Raw genomic sequence first — 15919 nt, 5'->3', positions numbered from 1 at the left:
GAATTTAAACAAACAGAGAATGTTAACGGACTATGTGATATGGAATTGTCAAGGAAAAGCAATTGACCGGGCAATTGCTTTTTGCTTTTTGTTCAAGGTATTTAAATTTGGCTAAATTTTACTAAAATATCATTTTCTTTTTACAGAATATTGTCTCACAGAACGGAAAAAGTTCAAATTGATGCAAAAATTAGTTTGATGCATCAATTTTTTCAATATTTTTTCCACGTGTAAAAAAGCAATGGAGGAGTAAAAAAGCAATGACCATGTAAAAAAGCCCAGTCTGTTCGATGTGATTATGGCGTCTCCGTAACTTTATTCCAAAAATATCTCCTGTAGGTATGCATATTTTTCTCTGTCATAAGAGTGATTCTTTTTTACAATCCTGAGAATTGCTTTCTAAAATATATTTTTTTTGTAATTCACTTCGTGAATCAGAGTATTCAACGAAATAGTGAAAATAAATTGAAAAAAAGAATTTGTGAAGTTTTTATCGTATTTTTCACTTTAATGTACTTTGAAAATAAGAAAGGTAAAAAACTATTCTACTATCCATATCTACGGTACAAAGGATATTGTTTATTTTCTATTTTCAAATAGATAACACAAAAATAATATATAATTTATAATGAATACAGTAGACTCTCTCAAATTCGGGCATATGGGACCGAAATTTCAGCCGAATTGGACAGAAATTCGGGCAACAAAATTTTTGAAATGCAACGATTTTTTATTCATGTGCATATAGATATTGAGTTTACACACTCATATATAACGTAAATTGCATGAAAATCCATCAATAATGCAAAATCACATCAAAACTAAGACAAACCATGCCAAATTTGAGCATATTTGATTCATTTGATAATCATAATCAAACTTGAAAAATGACAACAAACTTTTTTCAAATGTAACCGCTGCCCGAATTAAAAAATAGCCCGATCTTAAAAGAGCCGAATTTGCGAGAGTCTACTGTACCTTGTTACATTCTCGCTGCCCGGCCGGAACAAAATCGGAGTTATAACATATTTCCATGATACTAGTCTGACAAAAATCTGAGTCCGATTTGTATTATATTTTTCATTTAAAAATATATGATATTCGTACTCTGTAATTGTCCGAGATATGTTCCACTCATTCTACAGTGTCTCTGATATGTTCCACTGCCACAATAACATCGAAAATAAATGTGCAATATTTTTACTATTTTGCAAAGATTTATACGAAAAGAGGCATAAAAATAGCCAATGAAGCTTAAGAATTACGTTTCCTGTAAGAAAATGGCCTCATCAGATGATAAAATTAATAATTGTGATTCACACTAGAGATGGTAAAATTTCAGAAATTTCACAGCAGTCGCCATCTACTTTAGGCGGAAATTCATGAAATTTCTTAAAATTTACCAACTCTAATTCACACGTACACGGCAGTCACACCAATACTAATGCTGGCAAAAAGTCTCTTCCACTAGTAAAACGACACAGTCTTTTATATGGAGGGTAGGCCTACAATCGGCCTACTATCCCGACTATAGTAGGCCTACTCTACCTATTAATATATAATATTTATCTAATATTGTATAACATTTGTTCCGGCCGGGTGTAGCTCTTTTTTACAGTGTATAACGACCATTTTGAATAAGGTAAACCTGTCAGTTGCAATTCTTAGAACTTCTGCTTAGTCGTATATTTGCGCTGGGCTTATCAAAACAATTTTTCTCAACAAAAAGTCTCTTCGTCGCGTTGATATGACGACACTGAGTGCATAGCTCACTTGTGAACGTGTTGTGCTTGGTGTAGTTGGTGAGAAAAGGCATAAAAAGAACGATCTTGGCAGTGAAAAACCGCATTATTTACCTTTTGAACCTCCGATGGCGTCATCACGGTATACTCACGCAGTTGTTTGTCGGTAAGGGAATTTTCCCAAATTTTCTCACTTTTCCCCCCAAATTCCCACGAGTTATTTGCAAAATCAGCCCCCGCGGCACCTAAAGAAGACTTTCTTATAGCCCCATAAACTGGAATATTTGGTATTTGATGGGGATTCAGAAATAGCCACGGGCATTGGGTCATTTCCATAAAATTTGCATAATGAGATAATTCTTCTCGCCCAGTGGAGAGAAGTGGTCAAATGACTTCTATTGACGATCCACTGGACAATTAAATTCAATTGATAAATCGGGCAGATTTTAGCGCGATAGAGAATGGGAGTGGCGTTTGTTACCAATTGATAGTCTTCTCTCTCATCTGCAGAATCCCACTGAGTCTGAGGACGCGCGGGGAAATCGATTTGGAGGAAGCCAAGAGGCAGCATGAGGCCTATGTGAAGTATGAGTTACCTCCCAGACCATCCTCCTTGGTCCTATAATTGATTTTCCATTCGCTTTTCAGCCTCCTACGGGAGCAGGGATTGGATGTAATTGAATTGCCACCGGATGAGAATCTCCCTGAGTGCGCTTTTGTTGAGGATACCGCAATCATTTGCAATGGAATTGCATTGATTACCAAGCCAGGAGATCCGAGGAGAGTACAAGAAGTAAGTTGACTTTATTTTTGAGATTGCCTTAAAAAACCACCTTAATGTAAAAATTTGACAATTCTGAAAATTGGTAATTTGGCACATCTTCAAATGCTAGAAAAATAAAAAAGAAATCCAGCTGCACCAAAGATTCAGAATAATTTGGCCAATATTGCTGACTAAACAATAAATTTGTCATTGAAATAAAATGGAATTTATGCTATGCTATAATCTAGGTTGAAAAGTTCTCTGCAAAAGCATTTATACTTGGCAAGAAAACTAGAAATTTTATTTATGATTTTTTTTATTATTTAAAGTCGAATTTACTTAATTCCTTTTTATATTAACATATTTTTAATTAAAAAAAGGAATGAGGAAAAATTAATTTAAATTTAAACTTTAAACAGTAAAAAAATACAGTCAATATAAAATCAAATAATTTATCCGCAAAAAATTGAATTTGGTCAGTAAAATATTAAAAATTGGGTAGCAAGAAACCTAAATCCCCTAAATCCTTACAAAAATGCTGTCTAATTTATTAAATAACATCTATACAGATTAATGTGAAAAATATTGATTTTTCTTTTGCCTAAGATTGTATGAAAATTTCTCACTACTTTTGAAAATCTAATTTAAGTGTCTAATTTTGATTTTTCTGACCAAATTTTATTTTTAACTGCACTTTTGTACAGGGCTTTTTAAATTTAAACCAAAAGGTAGGCTTTGCAACTTGTGTTATTAATATAAAGCATATGCTTCATGCGATTTTGATAGCTCCTAAGTAGCGTGCGTATTGGCATCCCAAACGGCGATATAATTATTTTGTTGCTTACATCAGTAAGTGTCGTAATTTCTTTTGCCAAATATCAAAACTGAATAAATTCTTTTTAATCAAGATTTATTACTAGATTTTATTAATCTTAATAGGTAATTTGTAAATGTTGAGAAAATTTGAAAATTATTGGTTGGAAACCCTTCAGAACACTTAAAATAAGTCGCTAATTCAAAAGAATTATGAGTACATAGAATTACGAATTGATTGTTATTTCGTGTGCTCTATTCTAACATTTTTTTATATCAAAAATTTAATTAAATTGACTTAAAAAAAATTAGTAAAACAGAGGATGATACTGTATAATTCCTAATAAATTATTTTTTTTTTTCCCAAGATTCGTTTGTCAAATAAAATTTGTCTTAACCGTCCTAACAATCAATGTACAAGATTGAATTGAAAATTGAATTTGATTCTCTGCTATTTTACCCTGACTATTAAACCGATACACACATAATAAAAAGGCGAAAGACAATTCAAAGAGTGCTGGAATTTTTATGAGTTTGAATTTTCCTTTGTCAATGTTTTTTTATTGTTCAAATTCCGTAGAGAGCGCAGTTATACAAAACAAAATTAGAAGCATCTGTAATTTTTTTAATTATTCTTTCTGAACGAAATTATTTGGGATTAAAGGGGTTTTTTGAATTTTGTGGATGCTTAAAATTAGCCGTTTTTGCAATTGCTTTTATTTATTCTTTTAGTATTCACTGGAACGTCACGTCATAGTAATCCCTAATTGACGGGAAATTTGCAGCGCATAATTCTTATCTTAATAAAAAAAAATCATAAGTGTAGCTCATAACTAAGTAAATCAAAATTTTTATTCATGCTTGTATTAAATGCATTTTCCGTGATAAAATATTATTACTGTAGGGTAAGGACCAAAGAAGTGGCCGAAATTTAGTACAGTTAATCTAATTTTTAATCTAGTTTTCAACAATCATTTAGTAGATTCAACTTGAAAAGAATTTAACAAAATTCTCAAAATTAAATCAAATTAATTTGACAAAATCCAAAAAATCTTAAAATGAAAAGCGAAAAAACGCGCTTAACTCTTTCGTCTCTTTTGGGACTCTGAGTACCCAAATCAGCATATGAATATTCTGTGAAAAACAATGTTTTTCAATTATTCAGAACTAATAAAAATCCGATTCTTGTGAATGATTACAAACTATAAAGATGTCCAAATCTAAGATATTTTTTGTGGGACCTCAATTAATTCCTGAGCTAAGATATTTTTGATTAAAAAATGTTGAAATTGGCTTGCAGCATATGCTGCGGTCCGGAAAGAGTTAACGCTCGACATTCCTTTGTTTCCTTTTATGTTTCTATCGTCGAAAATATTTCGATTTGGCTTTTGAAGGTTTTCGTTATTATTTTTAGATAATCTATGAATTAAATCAATGAAAAATAGTTTTTATCGACTTTGTAATTAAGGAAACTACCTTCACAAAGCTATCAGACACTAGTATTAGTTACAATTTATTTGCTCTTCATATCCAATCTTCAGTACCGTAGATGTGCGTGACTTTGCATTCTTGCTGTTCGTACGCTTTTTTTTTCAATTCTAAATCATTTAAGGATGATCTTTAGAGCATCCTTAAGTGCCTTTATGGTCTCTGGACCATCATTGATTGTTAGAATTACAGAAAAGCTTACGAAAATAGGTGTGCAATGTCACCCGCATCTACGGTAGTCAAAATTCTTCGAAATATCTTGCTAGGTAAGAAATTAGAAAAATTAAGTCACTTGGCTAATTCCTAATTCGGAAAACCATCTGAGGTCTAGACTAGACATTGTAGTGTCATTTTCGGATGTCACTGGAACAATTAATCGATTAAGTATGATAATTCTCGTCGAGATTGAGAATTAAGAAAAAAACATCAAATTTTGTTAAAGCACCGAAGATAAGTTCAGGCAAGTCTCTGGTTACGTTGTAGGTTTTGAGCTTACCTACAACATAACAAAATTTCATCGAAATATTTACACAGTCTCTAATTTTTTAGATATATAGCACCGGACTCAAATTGTTTCGCCATCGATGATCAAATTCGAACAATTTGAAAGAAAATTTTGGTTACATTAATATTTTTTGAACAGCTAAGGGTGCAAATCACCCAAACAGACTCAGCCGGATCCTCATGAATATTTAGCCTGTAAAATTTGGCAGTAAAGATTTATCCCAAACTGCCTTACACAAAATATAAATTTTCTTTATCTAATCCTTTATTGCCAAATTTTCCAAGCTAAATATTTTTCAGGATCAGCATGAGTCTAATTGTGCCTCAAGACTTGTCTAAAACGTAACTTGAGCCCGACCTATGCTATAGAGAAGCTAAGAAGATAAAGATTTAAGTAATTCAGAAAATAAAATTTTAAAGTGTTTCATAGTGGCGGAATTGAGAATAGGGTGATCGATCCGACATTATTCTTCTATGTCCAAATTTTATCGGAAGCCGTAAATATATCTATTACCGTTCACCCTCCAGAAGTAGTCACAAAGTAGAACAAAAGATTGAGGGATTTTATATAGGACTATTTTATTGATTATTGCAGTGAGATATTGCAATATTATTTTGTACAGATATTTATTTTTTAAATATCATAACTCTTAGCAAAAGATCCCCAACTTTGATATCTATATTGAGAGATTATAAAATGAGTAGAGGTGTAGAGTTGTTTATCTCATTCGAGCGTGAGAAGAAAGTCAGTGACTTTCCGTTTCAGAATGTTTTTCTTTCGAAACAGATTCTTTTGGCTTCACAATGCAATACACATTAACTCTTTCGTCTCTTTTGGGACTCTGAGTACCCAAAGCAGCATATGCATTTTCTATGAAAAACAATGTTTTTTAATTATTCAGAGTTGATAAAAATCCGATTCTTTTGGATGATTACAAACTATAAGGATGTCCAAATGTAAGATATTTTTTGCAGAACCTCAATTAATTCCTGAGCTTAGATATTTTTGATTAAAAAATGGTGAAATCGGCTTGCAGCATATGCTGCGGTCCGGAAAGAGTTAAATTTCAATTGTATCATCATAAAAAGTTTAAAGTCATAATTGTGTTAGACTATAACATCATTTTATTAATTTGACTCGCAATTGACTCTCTTTTCACGAAGGTCGAAAGTATTAGAGCAGTCATAAAGAAGGAGTTGGATTTGCCAATAGTTGAGATCTCAGATGAAAATGCAAAACTTGATGGTGGTGATGTTCTTTTTACCGGTAAGATTTTATTGAGCTGAAAATCAAAGTTCTGTTTTGATTGGGATTTTTTTTTGTTGTGATTCTGTGCAGGAAAGGAGTTTTTTGTCGGCTTGTCCCAGTGGACAAATGAAGCGGGAGCTAAGGCTGTTGCAGCCGCTTTTCCTGAATATCCATGTGTTCCCATAAAGGTAAGTGAAGATTTTTCATTCAGTAAATTATTCACCAATCACATTTTATTTCTTCAACATTTTACTTGAATCTCAAAGTACACCATAATAAAATTAACAATAAAACATTTGCTGAATAACACAATTTTTAACACAAATATTACACTTGTATTTGATAATCTTTAGGTAGAAGACATATGTAGTCCTTCAAAAGTATTAACTTTGGACTTAGTCGAAGGAAATATTCAGGTTTTTAAAAAAAATGTTGTTTGAAATTTTAAAGAAAAATTGATTCAATTCTTTTTAGATGAAATTTTTTTGAAGGAAGATTTTAAATGCTAAATGCAATTGAATTTTATAAAATATAGCGATTTTTAAAATATTTATTTTAATGTTTTTCTTGCGTAAAGAACTGAACACACAGAGAAAACACATTACCAAAATAGCTTATCTTCATAATATTGACAAAAGAGGAGCAATTTTAAAATATTTTTTTTAACATAACATTAGTAATCCATTTTTTGCGATTGTAGTTAGTGGAATAAGCATGGTTTTTAAATGTGTTCCGGTCAAAATCTCGAAAGCCAAAATCCCGAAAGTCAAAATCCCGAACGCCAAAATCCTATTCGGGACTTTGTCTTTTCGGGATTTTGGTTTTTCGAGATTTTGGCGTTCGAGATTTTGACCGGCACCGTTTTAAGAAACGAGTAGTTTTCAAATGAAACAAGATATCTAAAAGTTCCTTTGCGATGGAACACCGGTGTCCCATAGAGAAAATGATTTTTCCTGACTACCTAAAATTATTTCTGTCTAATGTTTGTACGTTATCGTGGAGTAGAAGGTTGTAGGAATCTAGGATATTTTTTGCAAAATATCCAACTGTTTGCTATGTTGTAAATATTTAAGATCAAAAGTGACGAATTTTCAAACTACCGCATTGTTAAATGATTTTTATTATTTTTTTTATATTTTATATACATAATATTTTTCATTAGAACAAAAATTATCATTCATTGGCTTTGTCAGAAAAATTATTTTAATTTTTGGGCTATTTTCGTCCCTATCGTTTATAGAGGCAAAAAGAACACCGAATTAGACTCTGTTTGATTTTCTAAGATTAGATGTAAGACATTTCACAAATTTTGTTTATCTGTTTAATTTTTAATGTTGATTTTCGGTCCGTAAAAGTGTCTCGTCTTTAAAGGGTTAGGGACGAGAGGGTCAAAAATTGGGGTAAGAAAAATCACTTTTTCTAATTTCTAAAAGCAAAACATAACTTTAGGAGGCGTTGGATTTTTTTTTTGAACACCGGTGACCGGTGTCCCTATCGTCCTTAAAAGGTTAACCTTGCGTTTAACCTCTCACTCAGACAATACAAGTAATAAAGTTGAAAAAACCTTTACGAGTTACAATATTATAAAAAAATCATATTTTTGGGTCTTAACTATAATATTAAAGTAAAATAAAGTAAAAAATACAATAATAACTCTATTCAGAAGAGAATTTTAGATTTTTTTACTGCTCGAACTCAATGAGAGAGCAGTTATAAGTCGTCTTTTTCAACTTTTCATCGTCCTAGAGCTTAAACGGGAAGAGATATCAAGTTTCGGTCTTCGGTGACCCCCAATAAAAAAACAATATCTCCAGACGTTTTTTTTTATTCTCCCCCGCCTCCAACCCCTCCAAAACCATGTTTTTTTTTGTTTTTTCTCGGAAAACGGCTCCTACGATTTCTTTTATTTTTGGATATGTTTTGGAGGTGGTCCAGGTGCATATTTCGTACAAACATACCTATGACCTAAAAAAAATCGCCATCTTGGATTTCGAAGGTCAAAGGTCGAACTACTTTGGAGGACCTATTTTTCAACTGATTTGGTTAAATTAGAATTTTTTGGAAAGTTCTTGAAATTTCCAACCGGTCCTTGAAACCAACCGGTTCTTGAAATTTCCAATTGCACCGGTCGCAATCGGTAATCAATCGGTTAAATACCCGTAAATGACCAATCTTTTTTGAATATTCTTTTTTTCTGTTCATAAACTTATTATCCATCTACAGGCGAAACGGTCAGAGGTCCGAACTTCGGATCTTCAGACAACCCCCTCCCCCCCCCCCCCCCCCGATTAGTCGACCCAAGGAATATTATTATGATTTTTATTTTCCCCCGACCTCAGGGTGACTGAGGTCATGTTTGGACTCTTGGAATGGTTTGGAATTTCTGACAAAATTGAAACGGTTCCAATCGGTTTTTAACCGATAATGAACCGGTTTATAACCGATAACTAATTTTTATTCGAAATTCAATTATATTAGTCATTAGGTTATTTTGGGCAATGTTTTGAGTGATTTATAAATCCGTTCAAATCGGTCATGAACCGGTTATGAACCGATGAGTAATTTTTGTCCGAAACTTGTAAAGCTGTTTCAAAATTCCGTTATTAGCGTAATGAATTTTTATAATGACTACTCAATAACCTGTTCCTAATTGCGCGTTTTCCAAAGCAAATTTAAGCAAGAGGTTTTTATAAGATGTAAGAATTATATTAGAACTTTTGCAATTGACATTGTTATAACAAATCATTAAGCTACTTTGTTTTCTTTTATGAACCGGAACAGATTATTATTGCGTTTTTGGTACGAGATTTGTTCAATCCACGCTGCGCAATGTAAACACTGAGAAAAAACGGGGGTGCGATTAACTTTTTCCTCATAACTTTAACACTTTTTAGGTGTAAAAATATATCAACATTTTTTAATGTTAATTTTATACCTTTTTAAGGGTAAAATTAACATGAAAAAGAGTAACTTTAACCCCCAATACACCTAAAAAGGGTAATATTTACACCGAATTTGAATCAATACTGCAGGGTAAAATTAACATTTCCGGAATGTTATTTTAACTTTTTCGGATTTCTTTCAGTGAACGATCAGGGGTAGAACTCTTGATAATGTGTTTTTCTCTGATTGATTCGTTGTAAATTTAAAAAAAATCGTTAAATAGCTATATTTTTTATAAAATTCTGTTCTTGCCACAATCTTTTAATCTTAATTTTCTTGCATAACTTGCTTTAATAAACACAGACGCAGGCTTTATTAAAAGTGCAAAAAAAATAATAAAAATAAAACTTCCTACTTTATTCACGCCTTAGCACAGTACATTGACAAAAAAATGCACTGTAAAAAATTAAGTAAATAAAATACAGCTAAAAGTTTCCTTATATTAAAAATTACACTTTTTTCTGCTATATAAAGTATTTTAAATAGTTAAAAGTGAACATTTTTCACATGGTTTAATAGGTTGTGATGCCTTTTAGGTGACTGAACATCACCATTTGAAGTATTATATATCAATGGGTGCTCCCGATTTGTTGGTTGTTTGCAATACAAAAGAATCTCAGGAGATTCTAAAGAGAATTGAACGTGAAGCAAGTTATACCTATCAAACATTGACACTGTCTGAGGAAAAAGCTGCCAATGTTCTCTATATCAATGGAACACTTATTCACAGATCAATTGAAGAAATTCCCGTATCACATCAGGTATGTGGAAATTTTTCTTTTTGATTTTATTTTCAGGAATATTTTTCTCAAAGAACTATTTTTATTGTAGATTCTCACTGATAAAATCGACATTCCTCGACAAGTTTTGAACATTTCAGAGTTAGGGAAATTCTCAACAGGTCTCACCTCTTGTTGCCTCCTCGTCAGACGAACAAAATATATTCGCAATCTTTAAACGGCTAAGGAATTCATGTGAAAATCTAATGCAGAAAGATACGCATTCCGTTGCGCAATTTATTGAATGGATAACAATTGTCCACTGCCCTTTTTTCAACAAATACATTGTTCATTTTATATCAAATCAAATTGGATACTAAATGGTAACTAATATTTTAAATGTGTGCTAAAAACAAGTGAATTTCCTTGCTTAATTTTCACTAAAAAAAATGATAAATAGAATATCTAAAAAAAATAGTTGAGGAAATTTAAAACTGAATAATAAATCGTACAAATTTTTAGCGGAAACATTCTAGCAAGTTTCTTGTTCAAAATTGTTTTTTCCATGTTGATGAATATTAAAAAAAACACTAAAAAATTCAATATATATTAAATGAAAGAAAAAATAAAAAATTATTACATAGAAGATGATATACATGCATTCAAATTCCACTTCCAGTCATTCTAATCTCAAGATTATAATTTTAGAGAGAAAAAAAGAAATATTGCATATTTATATATTTTTGTGAGAAATGTTATATTTATAATCCATTTTTTTAATTTATTTTTTTTTTGACCAACCTTTTTCTTTTGCGTAAGAAAGTCTGTCTCTCTGTCAATTTTGTGAGCATTTTTTTGTGAAACTGTTTGAAATGCAGATATTAAAAGCAATTCCAGTGAGATTTTGAGTTTTGTCTTTAATTCTTTACACTTATGCTACCAGAATGCTATCATCATGGCTGATTTCTTGGAAGAAACTTTTAGTGCTTTATCTGACCACTTCATTTATAATGATAAAGTTTATTGAAGGTGTCCACTAAGTCTATTATTTTTTTATGGTCAAATATTTTCTCTTTTTGACAAAAAAAAATTATTACCTTATCTTATGGGTACCCTAAATTCAGTTATGTTTATATTTTCTTTTTCTTCAGAGCTGGCTGTCATCTTGAACGAAATCGAAATGTAATCAATTTAGATTTTGTAAACTATCGAAAACCGCAAAAAATGTCTTACGTTCTTTTATTAAAAAATCATTGAAATCGCTAGGGCCAAATTTTTGCAAGTGTCAAAAAAACATGTTTTGGGGGGATTGAAGGGGTGGGGGTACTTTGGGTAAGTTAGTTCGCTAGAGAATGCTGACTTCTGGGGGGGGGGGGTCACCGAAGACCGGAGGTCAATATCTCTTACCGTTTAGCAGCCAGGATGATGAGAATTTGAAAAAAAATGGATTGTGAAAACTATACTCTCTTGGAGTTCGAGCAGTTAAAACTTAAAATCTCGTGATATTTTTTTTCTTATCGTAACAAACGTTTTTTCTTATAAACTGTGCCTTATTAGGATTTTTTTTCGGTCCTTTTTTCAAAATATCTTACTAATTTAATTTCATAATTCACAATCACAAAATCCTCAAAATCAAAGGAAAATAAAATTTATTGACAATTTTTACGAAGTTGCTCAGGTTTGCTCAGCTATGTACAGAATTTGGCCACTTATGTACAGTAGAGTCTCGCTATAGGCCATCGCTCTATAGTCCACAATTTATCGACCGTTGATTTCAAAACACTGATTTTAAGTTAGATTATGTTTTTTAGTATGCGACATGCATAATTATTTTAATATTTTTGGCAAACTTTATTTAGTAGTTGTGATAATTGTGATCCACAATGAAGAGAGCAAGGACAAGTACCACAATCGCAAAGAAAGTGGAGCAATTTCGTGCAATTTCAATACTAAAAATCGTTGATAATTTTAAAAAATTACATGGACTATAGTGCGACCCAAGTGTCAAATTTGAAACCAAATATGGACTATAGCGAGACTCTACTGTACTCCTCATGTTCACCGTAAACATTACGCCTGACACAAAAATTTGCACATCAATGTTTAGATGGAACTTTCATGTGCTTACTTTAACCGTTAGTAGGAGGTATCATGCAGTAAAAATTCAATTTTATCATATTTTTCTAATACATATTTTGGTGAAACTTGGAAAACCATTTTTGCACTGCATTCTGAGAATCACTTAGGTAATGATTCTCTTATAATCACACCTATTCTAACCCTTGGATTTTCTCTAACACCTCCAATCAGTCTTACACAAAACACGTTTTAAACATCACTGATTTCGAAAATGAACGACTAATTTAAAATGCAATATGGAAGATTGAAACAGTCAATAAAAGAATCACACCTACCATAAGCATATTTTGCGTTAAATGTTTGAAATGACAGAAGTAAAACACAAAAACATCTGATGATGTTTCATCTTCCTAGTTTTTCGTAAACTTATTAAATCTTTTATCGTTTTGTGAACTTATTAAATGAAACCTCTGGATGGGACATATATTCCAGACCGGTGTGCACAGTATGACCCAAAACAGTTAGAAATTCCCAAAGTTTGTGATCAATAATTTTGGCAAATGGTTCTGATGCTGCAAAAGTTTGATTTTCCCGAGCTGCCGAAATGGTAATGTGTATGAATTTTCCACCAGTCATAATAAAGCCCACTTCGAGCAAAAGACTTTCACAGTAAATATTAACTCTGATAAACCATCTATTTATCTATTATTGTTGTTTTTTCGAAAAGGCATTTAAAATGTGAAAAAATCCTTAAAAAGTTTCATTAAAGTTACAATTCTGGGCTCATTTTTTTATTTTTGTTTTTTGAACCTAAGAAAAAAGACCTAGGCTCTCAAGTTCGTCAGGAGATGTGAGGTGTTGCACTAGCTATTAGAATATATGACCATGGATGAAATTCATTTAATAACTTGGAAAAAAATCAACTTTTACTGAGCTGCAACATTACAAAGCTATGAAATCTTCCCTTAACACTGAACTGTCTAATTCTACCCCTGACGAATTCTGTAGCGGTTTCCCCTATTATACGTTAAAATTAAAAAAAAATCCAGCCGCCAACCGAAATTAATTACTAGCTTTGGTTCAAAAAGTCACTTTCGATTTCGACTAATGTTCGTAACGCTGGGTCCACCCACGCTTCTTGAAAACCCGGGTATCCGCCTGGTTTTTCAAGGGGTTAGAATCCCATTTCCAGTTATGAAACCTGTTCTGGAACTGTTTTTATTACAAATGTCCGTTAGCTACCTCGTTTTTCCCACTAATTCGCGATGTATTCATCCGCGGGGATCAGGTATTCCCTTTGTCTTACCATTTCGGAATGTAGGAATCGTTAAGGATCAAGCAATCTTCAGGACGCATTTTTTTTTTAAATAAAAACGATCGTTTAATAATAACTCTATCGTCTCTTTTGGGATTTTGAATACCCAAAGGGAAATATTAAATATTCTTGGAAAAACAATTTTTCGAACTATTTAGAATCGATAAAAATTCAATGCTTGTGGACGATTATAAACTATATGGATATCCAAATCTAGGATATTTTTTGAAGAACCTCGATTAATTCCTGAAGTACGATATTTTTGATTAAAATGTGAAAGGTTTGCTGATTAGGCTGCGGTCTTGAAAGACGTAATGCTACTTTTATGCCACTATGAGGCATTTTTGGGGATGAATTCCACGTATCAAACCAACTTCAGAATTCATAGGGTAACTTATTTCAAGTAAGAATATAGCGACGACGGCTCAGAATATAAAACGAATAAGTCGCAAATGGCCAACTTTACAGAAGAGTGATTTCAAGTTGAGATTTTTACATGCTGAGTATCTTATAGGTTTTTTAAGATTTTAAACCCCTATGACTGAGAATATTTGACTTTCCGCCACTTCAGAAAGATGTTCGCGGTCAATTTTAAGGCATTTTAAGGCAATATTGTGAATTTGATTCAGCCACTTTGTCCTAGATCTGACTTGAGGTCGAGGTCTCCTCGCAATGGTTTGCATAGCTTTTCTGGGGTATCTTTCTTTATTCATACGTTGAACATGACCATATCATCGAAGTTGTAGTTGTTGAAGCAACTCCTCTCCTCTCAGCCCCTCACGAACGGCTACATTTACATTCCTCACTCGATCTCGGCAAGTGATTCCCTTAACCGCCTGGAGGTACCTCATATCAACAGCTTGTACTCGCGATCACTTATCATTACCCAAATCTCATGACCATGAGTGAGAATAGGAAAATACAGCTTTTGAAAACCGATAATTTAGCCGAACGACTAAGCTCGGCCTTCCTTACCACGCTTCTGCCAAGTTTCCCTCATTGCTAGAGAAGCTTGGCCGATCCCCGACGGCAGTTCTGCATCCATCTTACAATCACTCGTGAAGATGAGACTGATTATATTGATAATTTTAAAAATCAGAAAAAGCAAACGGAGCAAACATCTGAATTTATTTTCGATTATCTTGCAAAAAGGTGTGCTTTTTCAGTAGTTTTTGTAGCACTTGCGTCCGTTGTTTGGTTGAACTGGACGCATGTTTCCAGCTATTAGACCAGCATCACCTTCGATCCCTCGAATAATACGTAAATCCATTTCATTAATAAATCTTATGTCAGTAGATACAAACCACGTTACAGTTTCTGCATATGACGGCGTAGTCAAACTACCAGCATAGCGGACATATTGAAAGTTTTCGTATCTGATGAAGTCAATCAGTCTATGATGCAGCAAATTGTTTGCTACGAAGTATTTCTCACCAGAATACTTAGCATTGTGTAAGTACTCAGTAAATGGTAAGTTTTGAGCATAGTCCGAATGTAGAAATAAGATGGATAACACAAGCAATCCATCGTGAAACGAGGTTGCTGCAGTTGCGTCATGGTACGCTGAATTGAAGAAAACTAAGTGGATTTCGAAAGAGTAATACATTTCATCTATTGTATGTTCCGATCCCTCACTGTAAAGAACATGAAAAACAAAAAAAATAGGAGGTATTATTTATATAATATTAATTGGTAAAGTGAGTTGATCTGGAAGAGATTCGAACTCTTGATATTTTCATTGTGAAACGAGCGCTCAAACATGAAATCAAATACTCAGAAAATAAACTTCGTATAATTAACTTACTAGTCATCATCTCCAATGTGGAAATGCAACTGCGCAAGTTTATATACTTTTAATGCATTTTGCATTTGTGTATTTATATAAGGAGCATTTTGTCCGAACTCAAAGGAAAATTGAACAGTGTATCCATTATTTTCTACGAGCATTGAGTTGGGTTGGACATCAAAATTTTGTAGCTCCAGTGTGCTAGGGTGTTCTCTTATACATGTTTCTGGTCTAATGTCAATCGGAGATTGGCAAATCCCGACATGCGATGGTGCCCAACCAAAGCAATACACAGTCACTAAAAAAGATAGTTCTTTTAGTACAATATTTTACCAAAATTTCCAAAATAAACTTACTTATCTTAATAAATACAATTATTGAGATTGCAAAAATATTTGTCTTCATTTTTTAGACTACACAATTCTAATATGAGCTTCTAACAATATTAATGTCAAGAATTTGTTACCTTATTAGCTCTGCAAGTGTTATTTTTCATAGCTCACCTCTATAAATAGGAA

The 15919-nt window shown here is 32.5% G+C and overlaps 2 protein-coding genes across 2 annotated transcripts; one reads left to right on the top strand and one right to left on the bottom strand.

The window, feature by feature from the left end:
* Positions 1 to 1653: 1653 nt before the first annotated feature.
* Positions 1654 to 11123, top strand: LOC129805879 (N(G),N(G)-dimethylarginine dimethylaminohydrolase 1). The gene is made up of 7 exons (XM_055854105.1): positions 1654 to 1908; positions 2253 to 2327; positions 2391 to 2535; positions 6475 to 6577; positions 6650 to 6747; positions 10039 to 10263; positions 10334 to 11123. The coding sequence occupies exons 1-7, from the start codon at positions 1871 to 1873 to the stop codon at positions 10457 to 10459; spliced, it is 810 nt and encodes a 269-aa protein (XP_055710080.1). The 5' UTR covers positions 1654 to 1870; the 3' UTR covers positions 10460 to 11123.
* Positions 11124 to 14730: 3607 nt separating this feature from the next.
* On the bottom strand, positions 14731 to 15893 carry LOC129805878 (carbonic anhydrase 6-like). Its single transcript, XM_055854104.1, has 3 exons — positions 15758 to 15893; positions 15420 to 15699; positions 14731 to 15249 (listed from the first exon to the last, which is right to left on the bottom strand). Exons 1-3 carry the CDS (start codon positions 15804 to 15806, stop codon positions 14778 to 14780), a joined length of 801 nt encoding a protein of 266 aa, XP_055710079.1. The 5' UTR covers positions 15807 to 15893; the 3' UTR covers positions 14731 to 14777.
* Positions 15894 to 15919: the final 26 nt, after the last annotated feature.

Source organism: Phlebotomus papatasi, chromosome 3 (assembly GCF_024763615.1).
Source record: "Phlebotomus papatasi isolate M1 chromosome 3, Ppap_2.1, whole genome shotgun sequence".
NCBI lineage: Eukaryota > Metazoa > Arthropoda > Insecta > Diptera > Psychodidae > Phlebotomus > Phlebotomus papatasi.
This window is presented reverse-complemented; position numbering and strand designations above follow the sequence as displayed.

What these genes read in the sequence shown, in the direction of transcription:
- LOC129805878 (XM_055854104.1), bottom strand. Translation starts at nt 15,806, where the DNA reads ATGAAGACAAATATTTTTGCAATCTCAATAATTGTATTTATTAAGATA. An exon ending in AATTGTATTTATTAAGATAA is followed by an intron (nt 15,700 to 15,757) that starts GTAAGTTTATTT and finishes TATCTTTTTTAG; the next exon opens with TGACTGTGTATTGCTTTGGT. An exon ending in CACATTGGAGATGATGACTA is followed by an intron (nt 15,250 to 15,419) that starts GTAAGTTAATTA and finishes TGTTCTTTACAG; the next exon opens with TGAGGGATCGGAACATACAA.
- LOC129805879 (XM_055854105.1), top strand. Translation starts at nt 1,871, where the DNA reads ATGGCGTCATCACGGTATACTCACGCAGTTGTTTGTCG. An exon ending in ACTCACGCAGTTGTTTGTCG is followed by an intron (nt 1,909 to 2,252) that starts GTAAGGGAATTT and finishes TCTCATCTGCAG; the next exon opens with AATCCCACTGAGTCTGAGGA. An exon ending in CAGCATGAGGCCTATGTGAA is followed by an intron (nt 2,328 to 2,390) that starts GTATGAGTTACC and finishes TTCGCTTTTCAG; the next exon opens with CCTCCTACGGGAGCAGGGAT.